The following is a 20057-nucleotide window of genomic DNA, read 5'->3' on the forward strand; positions in this document are numbered from 1 at the left end:
CATTGACAGGAACCATACCCAACAAGTATGTATTTATAAAGACCGTTATGTGTTGCAACAATGTTTGTCTGCCTTTCTGTTTGTCTGTTAGCAATTGCCTGGCACTTTTCAACTTAAAACGACTGCAGCACATATGAAATTATATATAGGTTGTGTGTTTGTACCAATGCTCAATGGAAATCCGGCAGTTAAATTGCTCCCAGCATTTCCCCTTAGTGACCAATTGCAAAATTTTAACTAAAAACAGCGTCAACTTCCCTGTGAATGCAAAAACAATGGCAATGAAAGTAACTTGTGTTGGTTTATATGTTTGGAGGTTATGTTTTTTGACTTTTACTACAACATTTCTTTGCTTAATTTACATACATACACATGTATATAACCAGTACATACTGACAATGAATCATTCATTAGCTTCTGTGTAAATAAACAATAATTAAATTACATGACACTAAAACTGCCCAACGACAGTCGGCGGTGTATTTGCATTTGTCTTTGTGTGGGTGTGTGTCTACCTGTGTGTTTGTGGGTGAATAATACAACATTTAGGGATTGCTTGCGCGCACATTTGCTGCCTGTCAAAATTGTTGTGTTTGCGTCTCCCAGAGCCGCGCGTAAAGCCCGTTCTTCTTCAAGAGCTCCGCATGTGTGCCGCGTTCACCCACACGCCCATTCTCCAGCACGAAAATCTCATCGGCATCCATGACGGTGGAGAGTCGATGTGCTATGCAAATGCTGGTGCGATTGGCAGTGGCGCGTGAAAGCGCTTGTAAAATGTTCTGGAAATAGTGAGGAATTGAAATTACCATATAAGTGTGAAAGCGTGGCATTTAAAACGTCATTACCTGTTCCGTAATGGAGTCCAGACTACTCGTTGCCTCATCGAATATAAGAATCGGTGAGTTCTTGAGTATGGCGCGTGCGATGGCCACGCGTTGCTTCTCACCGCCCGACAGCTTTAGGCCACGTTCGCCGACTTGTGTGTCGTATTGTTTCGGCCAACTTATGATGGAGTCATGCAGATCAGCCATACGTGCAGCATTCTCCACGTCGTCTTGCGATTTATTCAAGTTGCCGTAGTGGATGTTGTGTTGTATGGTGTCGTGGAAGAGCACCGAATCCTGAAATATTGAAATATAGACGAATTGCTATTATTGGTGGAAATGTAAACGTTATTCGTTTTAATTTCGATCTCGATAACCTCACTAATACTTAATTAAATTCGATTTAAACATTTTAAAAGGGTACTAGGGAGGTTCTGTCAATAATAGTAATGAACTTTTGTTTACTAGTTGTTTCGACAGGGTCGGACCAAAGAGTGCGGTTTATGGGACATGCAAAGCGGCGGTTAGTATCATGTAGTGAACCATTGCATACACGACATATATTGAGTATGGCGGGGTCCAGTCTGGATGAGTAGGAGTTAAGTCTGCGAAGTTGCGCGAGGGTCGCTGTAGTTTCGCAAGGCAACTCGAGCTCGGTGTCCGCTATGGGTGGTGTTTATCTCCAAGTACGCCATTCACGGGGAGGGGTCGGTGAAGGTATTAATGGCTCCTCCGTGAATGGCGTTCAGTGCTTGTCAGAAGTTTGTCGCATCCAAAGTCTGGTCTGTATAGTCCTGTACGTCGTCGACATATATCCGTCAGGTACTCTTGATGGCTCCGGTTGGCGGCTCGGCTTCCAGTAGGTGATTGCAGGGATGATTTCGTAGGAGCAGCAACAGAAACTTGCTTGGCAGCATTTCGTTATGCTCCATCACTGGTTGCATACGGGCCCCATTCTGTAGGTGCTCAACCGGAGACATCAACCGGCAACCTGTGACTGTCCGTATAGCGGTATTCTTATAAGTCTGAAGCTTCCCCAGCTGTCTCCTACTACATCCAGGCGAACATATAGGGGCTACCGATAGCCTGGTAAGTTGCAAACAACGTTTCTTTATCATTACCCCATGTACCGACGGTTGGCGACTTGAGGATTTCATTGCGGCTCTGTACCGTGGTAACAACGCGGTTGTATGCGGATTTAAAGAATACAGGCTATTCAAAAGTTTGGGGTTATTAACAGTCTGAAATTTGATGCCATCGATAGAAATGTTCAGGTCTACACTGTTCTCTTTCGTCCAGTTGGTGAATAAGGTCATATGGGAGAGTGTTAGGCTCCTAGCAGTGAAGAAGCGAGAAAAGTCGAGGAGGTAGGAGGTACAGTCCAGTTTGTCTTGACCGATTATAAATCCGGGACCTTTCCTGTTACATATAGCTGAATGTCTTGGGAGCAGAATTCCCTAATTTACTCCTTGCAGGAGTAAGAAGAACAAATATAATATATGAAACATATTTTGGCTCTTACCTGCGGCACTACAGCGATCGCGTGTCTCAAACTGTCCAAATCCACTTCACTGATATCCTGTCCATTAATGAAAATTTTGCCCGCATTCGGCTCAAAGAAACGAAACAGCAATCGCACCATCGATGATTTTCCCGAACCCGAACCGCCAACGAAAGCAATTGTCTTGCCAGCTGGTATGGTGAATGACATATCCTTGAAGATAGGTTTACCCGATTCATATTCAAAACTGACATTTCTGAACTCGATGGATGCATTGTCGGTGCCGACAGCCAGTTGTGGGGCATTCGGCGCCGAAGAGATGCGTGCATCGACATTCATCAACGTAAACATGGACTGCATGTCAAGTAGCGCTTGACGCACCTCGCGATATACGCTGCCGAGGAAACCCAGAGGTATGGAGAGTTGGAATAGCAAACCGTTGACCATCACCAAATCACCAACGGTCATATTGCCTTTCGATATCTCATTAGCGGCCAACACCATGATTATGCTCAGCGCCGAACTGAAAATGGCATTTTGACCGAAATTCAACATGGCCAAACTGGTGCTCGTCTTCAAACTGGCCGCCTCATATTTCTTCAGCACCTCATTGTAGCGGCCGGCTTCGAATTGTTCATTATTAAAATACTTCACCGTTTCGTAGTTGATGAGCGAGTCGACAGCTTTATTGCCAGCCTCATTTTCGGCCTGATTCATATAGATGCGGAACTTGGTGCGCCACTGTGTTACGGCTAACGTGAAAGCGGCATAAACACCAACGCAGCCCATCGAAACGCCGGCGAATGCTAAGCCGCACTGTGTAAGAGTTTTCAAAAATGAAACCGTTAATAAATGTAGCTTTGGGGTTATGTGGCAAATAGCTTACCTTCATGCCCAATATGGAGGATACCAGCGTCAGTTCGAATATGGTTGGCACAATATTGAAAAGCATGGCGCTGAGCACAAAGTTGATGCCACGCGAACCGCGATCGATGGTCTGAAAATGTGACAATTACTCTTAGTGCATGCTCTATGCTAAACAGGGACTTACCTTAGACAAGGCGCCCGTCTGCTTATTCAAATGGAATGCCAAGTCCAATTTATGCAAATGCAAGAATACGTTCGTGGCAATCTTTCGTATGGAATGGTGCGCCACCCGGGCGAAGACAGCATTACGCAGCTCGTTGAAAGCGGCAGCGCTGGCGCGTGCAACACCATCTAAAAAGCAAGTGGTTTAATTCTCTTCGTTGTTTTTTTTTTAATTTATAAAAGTGTTTTAGCCTTACATCCAAGCAACATGGCGGTGGCTACAGATAACACCGTGTCCGGCGCTGTGTCCATATTCAGCGTATTCATCGTGTTCAGCGTATCGACGGCACCCTTAAACAGGAACGGCACGCAAACAGTCAACATTTTGGAACCGACCAGTAGACTTAGCGATATAACCACACTGCAACAGAAAAATAAAGAAAAAAGTGTGGTTAATTACGAAGATTTCTTGACTATTATTCATTTTTTTTTTCGAATTTCGTACCGTTTCCGCACCAGCGCATCCTCTTTGGGCCAGATATAGGCCATCATGGCACGCAGCATATCTTGTGACGTCACTTCCGGCGCGTCGAGTTTCCCCAGCGCACTGCCCCCATCAGTGCCGCCTAAATGAACATGACAATTTCGTATTGGTAGCCGCTGTGCTGTTGTTGTCGGACCTGTGGGTAATTACTAGATTCAAAAGTAAGACCCCAACAAGGTCACACAACAACAGTAAGCGTTTGATTGATGATTAATGACAACTAAAGGGATAAATATTAGCACGGTTAGCTGAACAAAAATTAGTTAAGTATGTATGTATGTGTATACATACTCACATAAATACATATAAACATAGGAAAATATAGCATTAATAAATTATTAAATCAAGCTGGAAACGAAAGTTAGATTAAATTTAAATCCTACAGTGTTAATATGATTAGTAGAGCTCGGATAAATATGCAGTGTACCTTTTTCTTTAATATCTCAGTATTAATTATCATATGGATATGTATGTTTTCCTTGGTCTACGTAACTAAATAACGGGACCCGTATTTCTATGCGATCAGGTTAGGAAAGATTGTAAGGCTGACAGTCTTTTTATATAACCTGGATCCCCCCTAGATGAGCAATTAGGAGTCGACAAAGCGTCCTGAACCTGTACCCGTACCTGCAGTTATTTTGCACTTCTATATTCGCTATTTCGTAAAGGCGGGACATTCTAGTAGAAAGTGATGAGATGATTCCACCTCGTCCTCCTCAATGCAACTTCTACAGCTTACATCCGGCAAGATTTTTAGAGGTAATCTTTACTGATAGCGAAGAGCTCGGTAGATCTACTGCGGTTCACCTTAGGCCAGAATGGATCAGCGCCTGCCCGGCCAAACTGAAGAACCCAGACCAATCTAATCGAAAAGTATAAGGATGCCACCGATAGTGAAGATAGGTACAACTGTAGCCGGTTTTACGCTACCGGAGTTGACCCGGATTTTATCCGGTAAAGGGCTGCCCTTTCGACAATCTAACCGTATTAGGATCGGTTAGTACTAAATCTAGGTGTACGTCATTAAAGCCATCTTAAGACCTGTTCAGGCCTAAAGTCCCATAGGGAGTGGACTACACGTTATGTGGCCCCATGCTGTCAACGCACTATTGCGACTATTGCCTCTACGGTAGTGCAACTTGCCACCTAATTTGTTCAAAGCGCAGCCACCCCCAAGGAGTGGCCAACTTAGGGCCCCATGAACTCAACTAGGCAGCATGACTCCCAGTCTGACCAACCGTTCTACTATCGGAGTGGATCGTCACCTATGTGAAGAAGCTCGCCTTTCTCCCCATCGACTCCTTCCTACCCAAACCTTCCTTGAATGAATAAGAGCAGAGAAGTTGTTGCCAGCGATATATAAGCTCGACAACATACAGATGATCCAATAACCTCGAGATGAAGTCGAAGTGTGCAAGGATTCTTGAGTGCCCAGGCACGCACTCGTATGCAATCAAGTACTGTCAACATTTTCCATCCATAGTTGAATGGTCTACAACAACAACACTACACAATTTTAATTGGTCCATCTTTTTCTTGAAATTTTAAGGAATCCAAAGGTTCGTTTATGAATATGGATCACTTATATGGAAACCGTTTATATCATCGAAGCAGTAAGTTAGATTGTTGGAGAAGGCTTATACTTCTGGAAATTAAATAGCTTTTGATTCTGAAAACAGCTCCAATTAAACACTTAAATTAATGCCTTACAAAGTTGGAATTTAAATTTTGTCTCGAGCTTAAGTGATGATTTTGGTTTTCTTAATACACAAATCACTGCCAACATACGTCTATATTGTGCAAACATTTTAAGCGCAGGTGCCTCTTTGAGTACAGCTATCCATTAAGTATTGCACACCAAGAACTCTTCCTTTAGTGTTGATTACCCGCTCAACTTTGGTCCCGCCAGAGGAAATAACAAATCAATCCAAACTAAATGAATCCTAAATTTTTAAAGTTTGAGCGGAGTCTCAGCTTAAAAGTAGATTAGTTGAGCATAATTGATTTTATACGGATTGTGCTTGACGGCATGACAAATAGTTACAAAACCGTGACAAATTGAATACTAAAAAAATAGTATTTAAAAAGTGGTGCAATAAAATGAAAGACGTCAGATCTGTGGCAGTTCAAGATATTGCAATGTGAAGATTGCACCAAATTTTTAATTTTTTGCATATTCAATTCGTATAATAATCCGAGCTCTTATTTAATGATTGAAGCACATATTTTTGAATTATTATTAGTAGGCAAGTGGAAAATATTATAAGAAAGTGCACGGTGACAGTAGAAGACAAAAGTAAACAAAGCTTAAAGTTAAGCGATTAGTTGACATTTAATTGGCGCGACTCACAAATCATTCTTATTTAACTTTAGTAGATGTTCAGTTCAAACAATTTTGAATAACGCTCTAAACAACAAAAAAACGGCAAGACAAATTTCAAAACATGTGCTGAATTAAACAAAATCCACATAATTTTTCTACGAAAAACAAAAAAAAAAAACTTAAAGAACATGTTATGTGAATTCAACGACATGCCCGTTCCATAATTATACGCAGTGATATTCGAATGTCTCTGCTGGGTGCGTTGAAATTATGTGGTCGCCCACATGGTGATACCTTAGCTTTTGCTGAACGTTTTTACTATGTTACCTTTGCCCTATGCCGTTATTTCGTTGATACGCTTTAACACTGACCTAACGCATTTTAGTTACCTTTGGGCACTTTCTTCACCAGCACACCACCCAGCAATTTATTTCCTGGCGTCGGTGTAAACGGTGTGATTTTCTTCTTTGGCGTTTTTGCAGCATCATCACTGTCGACTACAGAACGACTTGAACAGTACTGAAATAGAAAAATTCGCAAAATATACTGCTTATGAAAAATGAGAATACATAATAAGTTGCGCTGATAAAAAATTAATTTATTTAAAATCAATATACATATTGTATGTAATTATTCTAGCTTTACACATACACTACTTCACATTGCTAAATCTAAATATGCTTCAAGGTAACGTATGCACTTTTCCATATAACTTTTCGCCACCTTGCCGCTTTCGCTCAGTGAGTGGAGTTTTTCCAAATCAACAATGAATCTTCTGTAAGTATTTATTTTATATTCCACTAGCGAACGCACTTCACACTCGACATTGGCCAATCTGTCAGCTGCGCCAAAAGCTTCCTGATTCAGCACATTCGGGTATATGCTCTGCACATGTACCAGCAAATGCAGTATAACACATAAATTGTGCGAAGCGCCATCGTCATGATGCACAAACATTTCATCGTGCAAATTGTGATGGCGTATAAAGACGAATTTGTTGCGATGCAATATTAAATTGCTATATGTTTTGTCTTGCTTCAGAAAATCCTCGATGTCCGTTAGTGAAAAACTAAAGTAATCATGTTGATTTTGTGGTATGAAGAAGCCATATTCGGTTAGTAACTTATAATTCGATAAGGCGCCATAACTTATAAACAGTTGTGAACGTGGAAGAAGCGTTTCAGTAGTGCTGCGCTCTAACGTCAGCACGTACTCCAATTGTTTGTTTGGGCCAGTTGGTAGCAAGTCGGCGCTTGTAGTAACATCCGCTGAATGATTGAATAGGTCAAGAAATGGAGCTAAAGCCATATTTGGTTCGTCACTGAGTAGCGGTTGAAAGTAGCATTTGTCCGGTTTGAATTGACGACTGAATACATAAACACTGCGTGTGTTGACGGCAAAATAAGCCCATTTGAATGCATCCAGCGTGTAGATTTCTTCAAAGCACTGCTGACCACAATAACTACAGTCGTTTCTGTGAAAAACACTCTTTAGGCAGGCGTAATTCTCACGTATAAGGCGGTTTTGTTCCACGGTTTTCTCCAAAATTTCCTCAGGTAAACGTTGCAGCTCGGCAATGGGACAGAAATAAGGTGTGCTAAAATGTTTGGGGATTGAGTTTATGTAAGCGCTAATATGCGAAGCTTCTTCCAAGTGCCGCTCGTGTAGTATATATAACGCTAATAAGGCTTGAAAAGATATTTTGCGATCTTTGTGGAATTTGGTAATGTCAAATAGTGATTTGAAATGTGTAGCTTCTTCGAGAGTTTTTATTGTTACCAAACATTTCAAAGGTAGGCTTATAAGTGTATCGCCCGCAGCGTACTTTTGCACTTTAGAACAAACACCGCGACCAGTAATCGGAAATTCACGTGCCGTTAGTCGGGTTGAGTTGTGCCAACCCTGACAACTCAACTGATATATTAAAGGATTTAGGTAATCTTCTGAGGTGTTGCGTGTTGCACGTATGCGTTTATTGCGTTGCCTCGCTCGGCCTGTGCGACCCATAATTGCGTTTACGTTACTTATAAATATTTAGAAATAATTTTTGTACCCAATAAGTGTAACAGCATACAGTGTTCGAATGTAGTATGTTATAGGCTTATTTCTGTACTATTTTGAAATATTAATTATTTTCTCTCTTGTTGTTTATGAAGTTTATTAATTCTGCAATGAGAAGTAGATAAAAGAGAAATGGTAATTAATTAAGCCATTTTCATCCTTGAGTAGTAACTTTAGCTGCACGGAAGGCCAAAACAATACAAATTCGAACACTGTTTGCCTGACCACTCCAGGAGCACAATAACGTCAGTATCTAGCATATGCTGACGTCTAATCATTATGATAACTTTGTCTAATTAGATATGTTATGAAATGCTATGGCTATCACTTGAAATGGCCTTGAAAGTTGCGATCTAATCGAAAACGAACTTACCAAATGAGCTGGTAAACGACGTTGTCCATGCGCTTTAAGTATGCTAGAAGTGTTTCTTGCTATGCAGGAGAATCGTCTATTTGTTGATGTTATTTGTTGCTGCTTGCTGCAAAATCGCGCTAAGTGCACTAGTCCAGCCATAATTTAACAGACACACACTCGAAAAGGAAATATCTTCTCCCTCCGGCCCAAATTTGTTAACATCCACTCGTTTTCGCAATTTTGCTGTCAATCCTCTTATCAGCTGTTTCAGCAGGGATTGTTCGATTTGCAACCATCAAAAGAACAAGGTAACAATGTTGCCATTTTGCAGAAACAATATATTTTGGGTGAGAAAACCCTCTGGTTTTTACAAAACAGTCCGTACCGTGAGTGGTATATTCCAATAACATATGTTATATCAATATATATAATATATAATATATATATCAATATATATTGACAGAATAGAATTTGCATTGCTTTCAACTCACAAGGAATAAGTCCTCAGGAGTACAGAAACACATGAACACTTCAAAACTTTCTGGAATCTACGAGAAAGAAACATCTCTTTTAGGTTTAAACGCCTCGCGTTGTTCCTGATTCAAACAAGTGTTTATAAATGACAAAAAAAATTATCACACGAGTTATACAAGTGTTTGAGCTCTCTTTATAATGTGAATAGGTCAAATGCATATCTGGTTTTTATTTTAAAATAATTTATAAACCCGGCGAACATTGTAAACCAGAAGTCAAGCAGAAGTAATAAATAATATAGTGTAATGAAACAAGAAACGTAGTATTGAAGCAAAAGTGCATAGAATTCGTTAGAAATAAGACAAATAATTTATTAAATTTGTAAATATGTATATATGATGTAAAAAGTATTTTTATACTAATAAAGTTACTAATAATAATAATAATAGGTTTGTTATATATATTTTTGTTCCATGGCTTTCCCAGCTATTATAACTCTTAAACCGTTGTATACGTAGCATAATTTGTTAAGAAAGTGGAATAAAAAGAATGATACATTTTCATGTGGCAACGCTGTGGTTGAAGTATGTTCAAAACAAAACATTTAATAAATGTGCCACAAGCAATAGTGAAAAAAACAAGATAACAGCGTCCATTTTAACAAATTCAGGAATTATAATTTTATAACTACTTTAAATAAAATTGTGGAAAATATTATAGTGTTATAATCATTTCAAAAGCATCAGATATGGAACCAACTATTAAAACAAAGAAATGTTCCGTGAAACTCAACCGTATGACTTTTGTTGGTATTACTCCTCAAGAAGTACAGGTGAGTGGCAAAGTCAATTAATAAAATTTACAGACTCTCATATTATTTATATTATCAAGTTGTGGAATATAATGCTTTTGTGTATCTTTGGAGTAATCAATTAATTCTTTTTTTAAGGACCAAATTTTGGATCAACGAGTACGCCGTTGTGCGGTGCGCCTCCAACGCTGTTCTGACACGACGGCTTTTAATAAAACTGCTGCAGAAATTACGACCAATAAAGATACCAAAATGAGACGTTGCTGCATACGTTTGCCAAGAATCAATCTACCTCGCAGTGATATATCGTCGCGCTCTGGTTCCGTTACTAGTGCCAGGATACTTTCTGAAACAGGTTTGCAAATATGAGTTACAATTACAGAAAGTAAAAGTTGATAATATATTCTAATTACAGAGCTGGAAGACCCGGAAGTTGCTAACCATTAAGCATCAGACATACCAAATACACGCGTAATCACTTATTTACATTTACTATTGTTTAATTCCACATACTATATTAACAAATTAGCTCATTTTTGTATGATGATGTAAAATGGAAATATAAGAATACATATATTAGGGAAATAATTTCAAAAATGGTATGTTTCTTTATTTAACCTTTGTTTGACTATAAATGAGAACGAATTGTTTTAGGCAGTTACAACAAAAAAATAGTTTTTCAATGAGCAATTGGATCGTCAAATACATTGCAAATCATTATTTAATTACATAGGTCAATTACAATAACGTTGTATATTGTTTTTGTTATTTAAATGCTTTATACAGCAGCGGCTCTCAAATTCACAATTACAAAGACTTGAAGTGACATTTCCCAAACAATGGCAGACATAATTTAAAGGAAATGAATAAAAATAAATAAAATTATTCTTTTCCAATATAATATTATTGTTTAATTAATGATTCAACTAAAAAATTACTATTACAATTCTCTCTTCTTAATAATACGGCAACTCTAGTTTGCAATCGGTTGGTCTTTTTCTTCAGTGTTTTACTTTTTTCGAGAAGATTGTAAAGAAATTATCAGTGTTTTAATTGATTCGAAAACTAATAAAAACTGTAAAGGATAAAAAATGAACTGGTACAAAGGTAACATTGCAGAGGCAGTCGCGGAATCGAAGGCAAAAAATGCAATTTTCGTTGTTTATGTTGAAGGTGTGTAAAAATGTTAAAGCTCACGAAAAAGGAAAAAACAGCTGTGACTGAACACGTCATTTCTCTTGATGATTCCTATATGTAATTTTCATGTTTTTTTAACTTTTTAATCCTTATTTCAAAGGCAAAGATGAGTCAACACAAAAACTTTCCAACTTTATTAATGATCAGAAAATACGTGATAAATTGGAATCTGCTGATTTTGTCGCTATTAAAATCGAAAGTGACAGTCAAGCGTATATGCAGTTTGCAACAATTTGTAAGTGCAAACTTTGGCACCTTTGTTTAGATATGTGTGTGTATTTTTTTATAACTTTCTAACTTTTTAGATCAAGTAGTGCCGGTACCATCAATTTTCTTCATTGGGAAAACAGGCACTCCTCTCGAAATAGGAACTGGCATAATTGCTTCCATTACGGAACTTGAAGAAAAAATTAATAAGGTACTTACCTTATCCGGTCATAGCACACCCTCTACGCAGTCATCGACTACTTTCATTACCGCCGAACAAAATGCGTCAGCTACGAAATTGACTACCCAAAAAGAGCCTAAGGACGCACATTCAGTCGACAATGCAGCACCCTCCACAAGCAAGCCAACAACAGAAACAGTTACTATAGTCAAGCAGGATGAACAGACTGAAATTGTTTGTGACGGTGACGTCTGTTACAAGAAACCCAAAGAGCAAAAAGAAGATATTGTCCCGGCAGTTGAAGAACCCCAGATATCAACTAATCGGACTGAGAGTCCCAATGAAGTTGATAAAAAAGCACAATTGGAGGAGACTAGAAAAAAGATGGAAGAGCAGAGAAGAAAGCGAATTGAAGAAGAAAAGCAACTGGAGAAAGATCGGGAGTTGAGGCGCAGACGTGAGGGTAAAGAAATGCAAAGCCTACAGGAATGGCAACGCGAGCAAGAATTGAAGGAATTAAAGGTTTGCATGAAATTCAAATTTCTTATTATTTAATGGGAAATATATTAATAAAAAAAATGGTATTTTAGGAAAATATACGACGTGAAAAACTCGAAGAAATGGCTGCGCGAGAAAGAATACGAGCACAAATTGCTGCCGATCGTGCCGAACGAGCACAAAAGTTTTCGTTGCCTAGTGATGCGTCTGCACCTGGAACAAGTTCAGAATTTGGAACTTCAAGCGGTTGTAGCCCCACTGTAAATCCAGTTGCCCCAGATAGCACTAGAATACAGTTCCGGTTTGCTAGTGGTAACACCGCTACACATGTGTTTAATTGCCAGGATACACTCAGCAAATTACGCGAGTATGTACGTACAGATTTACTGCCTGGTACTGGCATTAAAGATTTCACCTTGGCTACAACGTACCCAAAGCGTGAACTTAATGTCGAACATGATGTACAAACCCTTGCTGAGCTGAACCTCTTTCCCAGTGCAGTTATATTGATCATTGGCAAAGAGAGTACAAGTAGTCCAGCAGCTATAATAGCGCGCTCCGGTGGGCTGCTGAACATATTCACTACGCTTGTGATGGCTATACTTTCTCCAGTTTTTTCTGTTTTTGGTTATTTGAAAAATATTGCAACCGGTGGAGGTCAAAGAAACAACAATGAGTCTGGCGCGAGCAAGCGCGCAAATGAGGAAGCTGGAGCACAACATGATGCGTAAGTCTGAATAACTTTTACCACTTGCTCTGAGTAATTTATAAGTATTTTTTTATGCTCAGCGCGAAACGTCGTAATATGGAACGTTTTGGAGGTGGTGCTACCGGTGGATCCGTCTTGGGTAACAATTCGAGCATATCGGATGATGCCGACAAAGGCGAATCGAAACCGTATCGTCGTTACGGTAGCTCAAATATACATCGCTTGACAGACCATAAAGATTCAGATGATGAAAATGCAACTTGGAATGGAAATTCCACGCAGCAACAATAGATAGTTTAACGAAACGTAGACTAGAATATAACTCATAATTTAAATATCTATTACGCATAGTTTTCTTTGAAATAAAAATTATTGGTAAAGAACAATATAATATCTATTCGATTTAATCTCTACGTGTTTTAAAGCGATTTCGTTTACTATTAACGTCATTTTTGAATGCTTTCATTGTTCAACAAAACATAATACGTCTGGCAACGCGTTTAGCACTTAAATGTCTCCAGCTGTCACGCCGAATGCAACTCTGTATGCGCTGATTAGAAAAAAACTGGAAGTTTTGACGTTTCCATCGCACATGTTCGAGCTCATATACAACATGTATTTCATTTTTCCAAGGCATCGCAACGTGTTCGTTTGATTCTCAATTCTCTACGCTGGTGGATAGTCAAAAAGGGTGGCTGCAATCGTAAAAAAAACGGCAAGTGAATTGGTTGATAGCGCGGCGTGTAGCAAATTTCCACAAAAATTTGTGTACTTATTTTTCTGCAAAAGGCAAACAAAAGCATTTCACTTGTAAAATCAATTAGCTTTTACAAATACGCAGAAAACGCATTGCAACAAAGTTTTAGTTTACGAAGTGGAAACGTAAGAGTCGCATACAGTGCATATAGATTACAACAAAAAAAGTTGAAAAAAAAAAATCACAAGCAAATGAAAAAGTTGGTGTAAATGTGAAGTTAAAAATATAACAAAAAGCAAAGTAAATGCAGTGAAGATTTTGTATGTGGCTGGTTTCCCCAAATGTTTTCTGTCCCCTTACATTTTATTGGTGTTTGTAAAAGAGTTGTCGATATTGATGTGGTATAAATTAATAATATTAATGTACAAGCAAATTAACTTATGAGCCTATTGTGGAATACAAATATTCAATTAACCCCGTGAGAAAGTAAAGTGAACTATAGACGAAACGGTAAAATTGTTTATTCGCGCAAGCAAAAAGTATAAAAAGCATCAAACGCATACAAAACAGTAAGCCGAAGCAAAAAATAATATAGCGGTAGAACAAACCAGTGAATATGCGCTAGTTGAACGTGTCTACTACTGCTGTTGCTATCACAAATAAGTTAATGCTTACCTGCACGCCGTCAACACAACTGCCCCTAAATTTTTGTTAAATATAGCCATTATTTACTTGCCGTAACTTCAAACCTGGAACGTTTGTCGTTTGTCCACAGCTTAAATACCAGAATATTCTCAATAACAAATATATTTTCTTATGTTGGATATATGCATAAGTGAGCTTGAATAACTGCAAAAAAGTGAAGTGAAGAAATAACTGTATATAATTAAAATACAAATAATATTCCAAATTTTTAAAAGGCAACTTAAAATACACGCTGTAAATTGTAATTCCGTGGCTGAAAAGGATTTTGCTCTGTTTCAACCAAATTGTAAAGTGTAGTTTTTAAAGGTAAGGATTTTAAGTTTCTACTATTTTTGTCTACCGCTAGACGCTTGTCTGCTATTTTGTTGCATCATTTAAATTTAGTAAAGAGTTAATTTAGAACTTCTGTTGCAAGAAGTCTGCAAATGTTCTGTGAAAAGTGGCAGCCCTAAAAGTAAACAAAACAAAAATTTGTGCTACGCTACTTTACGCTTCACTTTATTTCGCTTTTGCTTAATTTTGTAATCGGGGTTGTTTGCGTTTAATTTGTGACATTAGATTAAGTTTACACACGCATAAGTATGTACATAGCTGAACATATATACAAATTTTCATAATCTCTACATTGCGTATTGTGTCTAACATAATTTTCCTGATTTTTTTTTACAGCTTTTAATCAACGCTTAAAAAAATTGGAAACGTTATCGCTCTACGTTTAATACTTCGTAGAAATAATCGTCTGCTCTTAAATAAAAAATAAAAATATACAGTGTGTTTTAAAAGTGTTTATTCGTGTAAATGTCAGTTTAAAAGTGTTGTAAAAATCATATATAATATCAATTTTAAGAAAAGTAGTCATTGCAGATATTGCAATTGTAAATAATAAGTAATACAAAAATATAAATAAAATAAAATTTCATAGAAATAAATATAATAAATTAATAATCACTTTAAATTGTATTTGGAAATACAATTTTCGGTTCGCGCGTGTTAACATACTTACTGTTGTTGTGTGAAATTTTAATTGTTTGTATGGCAAATTGTTGAATGGCGGCCGTTGTTGGCCCCAAAAGGCACACCGTGAACGGATTAAGAGCCAATCCCAATCCCAATCCCAATCATAGTCATAATCACAACAGCGTTCATATAAATAGTCATCAAAGCAGTTCAAACGTCAACAATTGCTTTAGTAATACCACCAGTTCAGCACAACAGTTTGGTCATAGAGCAGCAGTGCCCGTTGTTGCTCCTACGTCGCGTTCTCGTCCGCGTATTTCAATGAGCGTATCAATGTCACTCGTACAGGGAGGAGCTGCTGGCGGTGCCCCACAAGGTGCCATTTTGGCTGCTGCAGCACCATATTATCAACCGCCAGCTGTACCACAGGATGTACAGCCGGATCGTCCCATTGGTTATGGCGCCTTCGGAGTAGTATGGTAAGTGAACACTAAAATCAATTGTTTACTTTTTTAGTATTTTGTATAAAATAAAAAAGCTATGTGAAAGCTAGATTCAAGACAGCTGCTGTCAAGCATTTATTAATATCCTGTTTTTGGTTGCATTCCTTATTGTAGCTATTCCAAATGTGGCATTACATTAACACTTCTGCGTTATCACCACCAAAAAGCAGCGAGCAGCAAGCTACCACCAAATTTATCAGACGCAGTAGTGTTAATGTTGAAAGAACTACAACAATAGCAAAGTGCTAATCAAATGTCGGTGTGTTTTGTACATAATGGCGCTTTCCCAAAGTGGTAGCATTAAAGCGGACGAGCTTATCGTTCAAGATGCATCATAATGCAAATAAAGCAATGCATTTTTTATGCATTCATATCCACCAGGTTCACACATATTTGTACATTAACGCTTAGCGTGACCTAAGCGTTCAACGTCAACTGCTGTGAAGTAGTTCATTTTGATTTGTACGAATCTCTAAAATTACATTTAATCTATGTGCACGCGTAAACACATCCGTTTGTACGTACGTAAATATTCAGTGTACCACCACCGGCACGGCAGACATTGCAGTGGTTTGTGTAGTAAAGGTTCATTGCCTTTTGCAGACGTGGCGTACTCGCTTACAAATGGGGTAAAAATCGTCCCGACAATTTTCACTGCAACTTCAAGTATTACAAAGTGTAGTACTCATAGCAGTATGTCTGACAGAAGCTACCATACATATAGGTATTTGTATATAGTTACATGAACGATTGCGCTTTGTAAGTAGAACTGTGCTGCTACCCCTCATTTCAGCAGCTGCCTTTGTTGTTGTTTCGCTTGTAACTGCTGCTTTGACGTTTACAACATGCCACAGCCGCCCTTTTTCCATCATTACCTTCATGTACAGCGAGGGTTGCTTATACATTAAATATTCTTGCTAAATACTTGGCTGTTCCTCACATCGGAAATTGTTTGTAAAAATTTTATTTTTATGAATTTTAATCAACTACAATACGGATTTGATTCGCCTAAAGTTGCTTCTGCTGCTGTTACAAGCTGGCGAATATTTTCCCATTTAATGTTGGCGTAATTATGCTTTGCTTGTGTGCTTTGTTGTTCATTGAGAATACAAATTATGATGTTGTATTTTTGTTGGTGTTGTACTGCTTGCTAATGAAAAAACAGCTGTACGAGTATCTACAAATGTTACTATATTTAAATGTATTTGTTTAATTTTTTTTGTAATTTTTTATTTGGCATAGTAAACGACTCAAAATTCATGACATGGTTTTGCACATGAGAGAGCGAAATTTAAGCAACCCTACTGCTAATATTAGTTGTATTGAAATTTAAATGTCATGTCTGCCTCATTAGATTAAAATTAAACTATTACTTTAGCAGCAAGCGCATGCTGAGCTAATGAGGCTACCAAGCTGGGTGTCATTCATATATATTTGTTAGAAGATGTTATTAAAGGGATAAGTAAGGGTTTGGATATAAATAAGGTGTTTGTAGTAGCAGTTTATATGTGAACCAGTGGCTGCAATTGTTATAGAAGACTCATGAAACGTCCTTTTAAATAAGGGAACGCTATATGTATCGATAAAGCGTGAGATATACTATTTTAAGGGTTCTTTTGAAGAAGTGGTTCCATGGTTGCATACAGAATATCTTCCGAGTTAATGAAATATGAAATGTAGAGTTCTGGTGTCAATATATTTATTTTAAGAGTGATTTTGATGAGGTGGTTGCAAGCAGCGGGTCTTCGAGTTCATGAACTATTAAATATTGAGGTCATATTTGAAAATTACTGGGAAATTTTTGGTTTATTGATAGCGATTTGAATGAGAAATATCGTTTTAGCAGACTTCATTAGAGGGAACTAACTTAACTTTGCAGAGCTATTGCTTTATTATTTATAAAATAGAAAAATTATAATGAGGGTTGAATTAAAGTTTGTATTTTCTATTGCTATTCTTATCTAAATTCCCTATGGGATTTTATAAAACTGTATGTGTGGAAAATAATTTTATTTAATATTCAATACCATTTATTCGTGTGACTAATCTTAAAATCCTCAATTAACATGTTATGATTGTATTTTGTGTTAAATAAAATAAATTCCCACAAAAGCACTCCAATTTCAAGATGTCTGCAACGAATAATATATATCATATTGGCTTGTAATATTCACATACATACTTACACGCCTAAAAATACAAGTCATGCATAATTTTTCGCGTTTTTGTTGACTTGATCTTAACTTCCACACTTTTTTTGTGGTTAATTATGAGTCCACTTGATGCAAACGATAGCATTTAAGTTGTACAATAAATCCTTAAAGCATTTAAAAAACATTAATGCGCAGCTACCATATAATTACAACGCAGCAACCCCAAGCCACGAATTCAAACCCAACCTAACCTTACCTAAAGACAAAAACAAAACAATACACGTACTTAAGAACCAGAAGTAGAAGTTGAAGTGAAAATCAAGAAACTCAAGTGTCAGCTCAGCAGCGTTGCGCGCCGAACATGCAGATAGGAAAAAATATTAAAATAATTAAATGAAAAAAGTCATAAAATTTTCTACCAACTAGTGTGCTTGCAAGTGTGTGCGTGTTGCCGACTCCTTTTTTAAAGCCCAAATTCAAGAATATACATACTCATTGCCATTCAAGTGTAAAGCGGCATTTCCGGATGCAATCAGACGAAAACTGCTTGGAGTACTCAAATACCGTTCGCTAGCTGACTGGCCGATAGGCTGGTTTGGTTGTATGATGTTGCATACATATATACGTACGTTTGTACAGGTCGGGCGCTCAAATAATATAAAACGCGTTTAAAAAATAAAGAAGAAGAATAAGGAGAAGTGGAGGTAGAAGAAGCAAAAGGGCAAAGACCAAAAAAATCAAAAAAAAAATAGAAAAATTAGTGAAAATAAAAAAACTACTAAAAGCGCCGTATTGAAGAACTCCAAAGCCAAAAGGAACGTTTTTCAGCGGTGTTCAATTTAAGTTCTGCAGCTTCTTGAATACTGCAGTGGTTGGCTGGCTCAGTATGCGATGTCGCAGAGCGCGCCACAAGTAAAACCCTAAAGGCTGTCTTCGACAACACACGAAAGCGGCTCCCTAACCGCTGCGGCAGCATTGAGGAATATATAGACATTCAAACGCACAAAGCATGCTTGTTAAAGTAAGCAATAAAAAGCCGAAGAAGCAGCAGAAAGAGAGAAGCCAGCAACTCGCTTTGACTGTTCAATATATGCAGGGGGGCACAGCAGGGGAAGTCACTAGGTCCCGCAGCAAAGTCAATGCTGATCGCAAAAGGTATTGGACAAAACAATGCAACAAAAAATATGCCCAACGAAAACCCGAATCCAAAAGCAACAGTGAAAAACACTTAAACAACTGCTCGCGAATGCGCTCGCAACCTTTTAGAGGCGATAAACTATTACCATTTTTTGTTTATTTATTTTGAATGAGGGAGAAAGGGAACTAAAGAAATTATTAATAAATCCTGTGCGCGTAAGCGTTCACATGTTGTCAGTGTAGAATATTGTAGACTGTCGGACGTAGCCCTTTCCAACGGGTCGAAATTGACTGGACCGGCGGGGTTTCGCACGAATATTGGTGTATTTTAATTTATTATGGACGTGGGACTATAGTTCCTTTGAGCTCCGCTAAATTTTGCTAATAACGGCCCGGTTCTGTAGTCACGGCCTAAGGACTGACTTAGGAAAAACGTATTATCTCGATCTGGGTTCGGTTTATAAAGTCTTTAGGGTTGCTAAGCATTGTCTTGTAAGTAAAAAGTAATATTAAGGACTGGGTTCCAAGTTGTTGACATAGTATTGTCAGAAGTGCTCCGTTTTAAATAATTATTTCTGAAGATATATGTTTCCCGAATCGAATGGCTAATCCTTGTTGTTGTAACGACATTCCTCAAATAAATGCCGATTTGACAGTGCTTGGCCTTAAATAAATATCCGGGTCCATTCCGGTTTCGTAGAACCGACTATTGTCGGAACGGTAAGGGTTAATCGTCTGTGATATATGAGTTAAAAAGTCATTCTTCTCTGTAATGTTCTATTTACTACTTGAACTCGAAACGTGATTTACTCATACTGAACATTGTTGCACACTTAAGGGGGAAGGCAGATACCAGCAGGTATCGAGACAAGTTTTTGTTAGCCTACCACTAAAAATCATATTGTTGCATCACCTCTTGGGAGCCAATGCTGCTGGCCTACAACAACAATTCAGCACAGTTAAGACACGTATGAAGACGGTGGAGAAGGACCGTACAAACGGAGTTGCTTTATCTGAGAGTCGAATGTTCGTTACAGCGCACACGACAGCGCTGCGAATTGAGAGTACACACTCGCTGTAGAATGAAGAGTTGAGTAGAGTTGAACATAGAAGAAATCGCTAGCCGATTTAAAGTAAAGTAAAATGTAGTGAAATTTCGTTGGCGAGCAGAGGAGGTAGAGCCGTTACTGA

General features: G+C 38.1%; 5 protein-coding genes across 10 annotated transcripts in view; 3 read left to right on the forward strand and 2 right to left on the reverse strand.

The window, feature by feature from the left end:
* Nucleotides 1-282: 282 nt before the first annotated feature.
* LOC105221102 (iron-sulfur clusters transporter ABCB7, mitochondrial) lies at nucleotides 283-8906 on the reverse strand. Of its 3 annotated transcripts, none has more exons than XM_011197794.3 (9): nucleotides 8656-8906; nucleotides 6611-6740; nucleotides 3860-4034; nucleotides 3612-3775; nucleotides 3377-3543; nucleotides 3212-3322; nucleotides 2347-3141; nucleotides 846-1121; nucleotides 283-779 (listed from the first exon to the last, which is right to left on the reverse strand). In XM_011197794.3, exons 1-9 carry the CDS (start codon nucleotides 8794-8796, stop codon nucleotides 579-581), a joined length of 2160 nt encoding a protein of 719 aa, XP_011196096.1. In that variant the 5' UTR covers nucleotides 8797-8906; the 3' UTR covers nucleotides 283-578. The 3 variants fall into 3 exon arrangements, with proteins under 3 accessions (XP_011196096.1, XP_011196097.1, XP_028902049.1); XM_011197795.3 differs by having other exon boundaries at nucleotides 3860-3980; nucleotides 8656-8905; XM_029046216.2 differs by lacking the exons at nucleotides 6611-6740; nucleotides 8656-8906 and adding an exon at nucleotides 5687-6552 and having other exon boundaries at nucleotides 3860-3980.
* LOC114805349 (SET domain-containing protein 4) lies at nucleotides 6799-8795 on the reverse strand. The gene is made up of 2 exons (XM_029046217.2): nucleotides 8656-8795; nucleotides 6799-8387 (listed from the first exon to the last, which is right to left on the reverse strand). Exon 2 carries the CDS (start codon nucleotides 8226-8228, stop codon nucleotides 6879-6881), a length of 1350 nt encoding a protein of 449 aa, XP_028902050.2. The 5' UTR covers nucleotides 8229-8387; nucleotides 8656-8795; the 3' UTR covers nucleotides 6799-6878.
* An 801-nt stretch (nucleotides 8907-9707) lies between the features above and the next one.
* On the forward strand, nucleotides 9708-10519 carry LOC105221103 (uncharacterized). The gene is made up of 3 exons (XM_011197796.3): nucleotides 9708-9943; nucleotides 10061-10277; nucleotides 10338-10519. Exons 1-3 carry the CDS (start codon nucleotides 9860-9862, stop codon nucleotides 10367-10369), a joined length of 333 nt encoding a protein of 110 aa, XP_011196098.1. The 5' UTR covers nucleotides 9708-9859; the 3' UTR covers nucleotides 10370-10519.
* Nucleotides 10520-10890: 371 nt separating this feature from the next.
* On the forward strand, nucleotides 10891-13695 carry Ubxn4_1 (UBX domain-containing protein 4). Its single transcript, XM_011197797.3, has 5 exons — nucleotides 10891-11095; nucleotides 11220-11354; nucleotides 11425-12029; nucleotides 12098-12732; nucleotides 12795-13695. Exons 1-5 carry the CDS (start codon nucleotides 11014-11016, stop codon nucleotides 13003-13005), a joined length of 1668 nt encoding a protein of 555 aa, XP_011196099.2. The 5' UTR covers nucleotides 10891-11013; the 3' UTR covers nucleotides 13006-13695.
* A 585-nt stretch (nucleotides 13696-14280) lies between these two features.
* LOC105221101 (serine/threonine-protein kinase NLK2) overlaps nucleotides 14281-20057 on the forward strand; it is a 229718-nt gene continuing 223941 nt past the window's right edge. For all 4 annotated transcript variants that reach the window (XM_054229393.1, XM_054229392.1, XM_011197792.3 and 1 more), the window contains exons 1-2: nucleotides 14281-14422; nucleotides 14786-15552. In XM_054229393.1, the coding sequence (XP_054085368.1) occupies nucleotides 15164-15552 (389 nt within the window). In that variant the 5' untranslated portion in view covers nucleotides 14281-14422; nucleotides 14786-15163. The remainder of the gene's footprint in view (nucleotides 14423-14785; nucleotides 15553-20057) is intronic.

The sequence above is a fragment of the Zeugodacus cucurbitae genome, chromosome 4 (assembly GCF_028554725.1).
Source record: "Zeugodacus cucurbitae isolate PBARC_wt_2022May chromosome 4, idZeuCucr1.2, whole genome shotgun sequence".
NCBI classification, from domain to species: Eukaryota; Metazoa; Arthropoda; class Insecta; order Diptera; family Tephritidae; genus Zeugodacus; species Zeugodacus cucurbitae.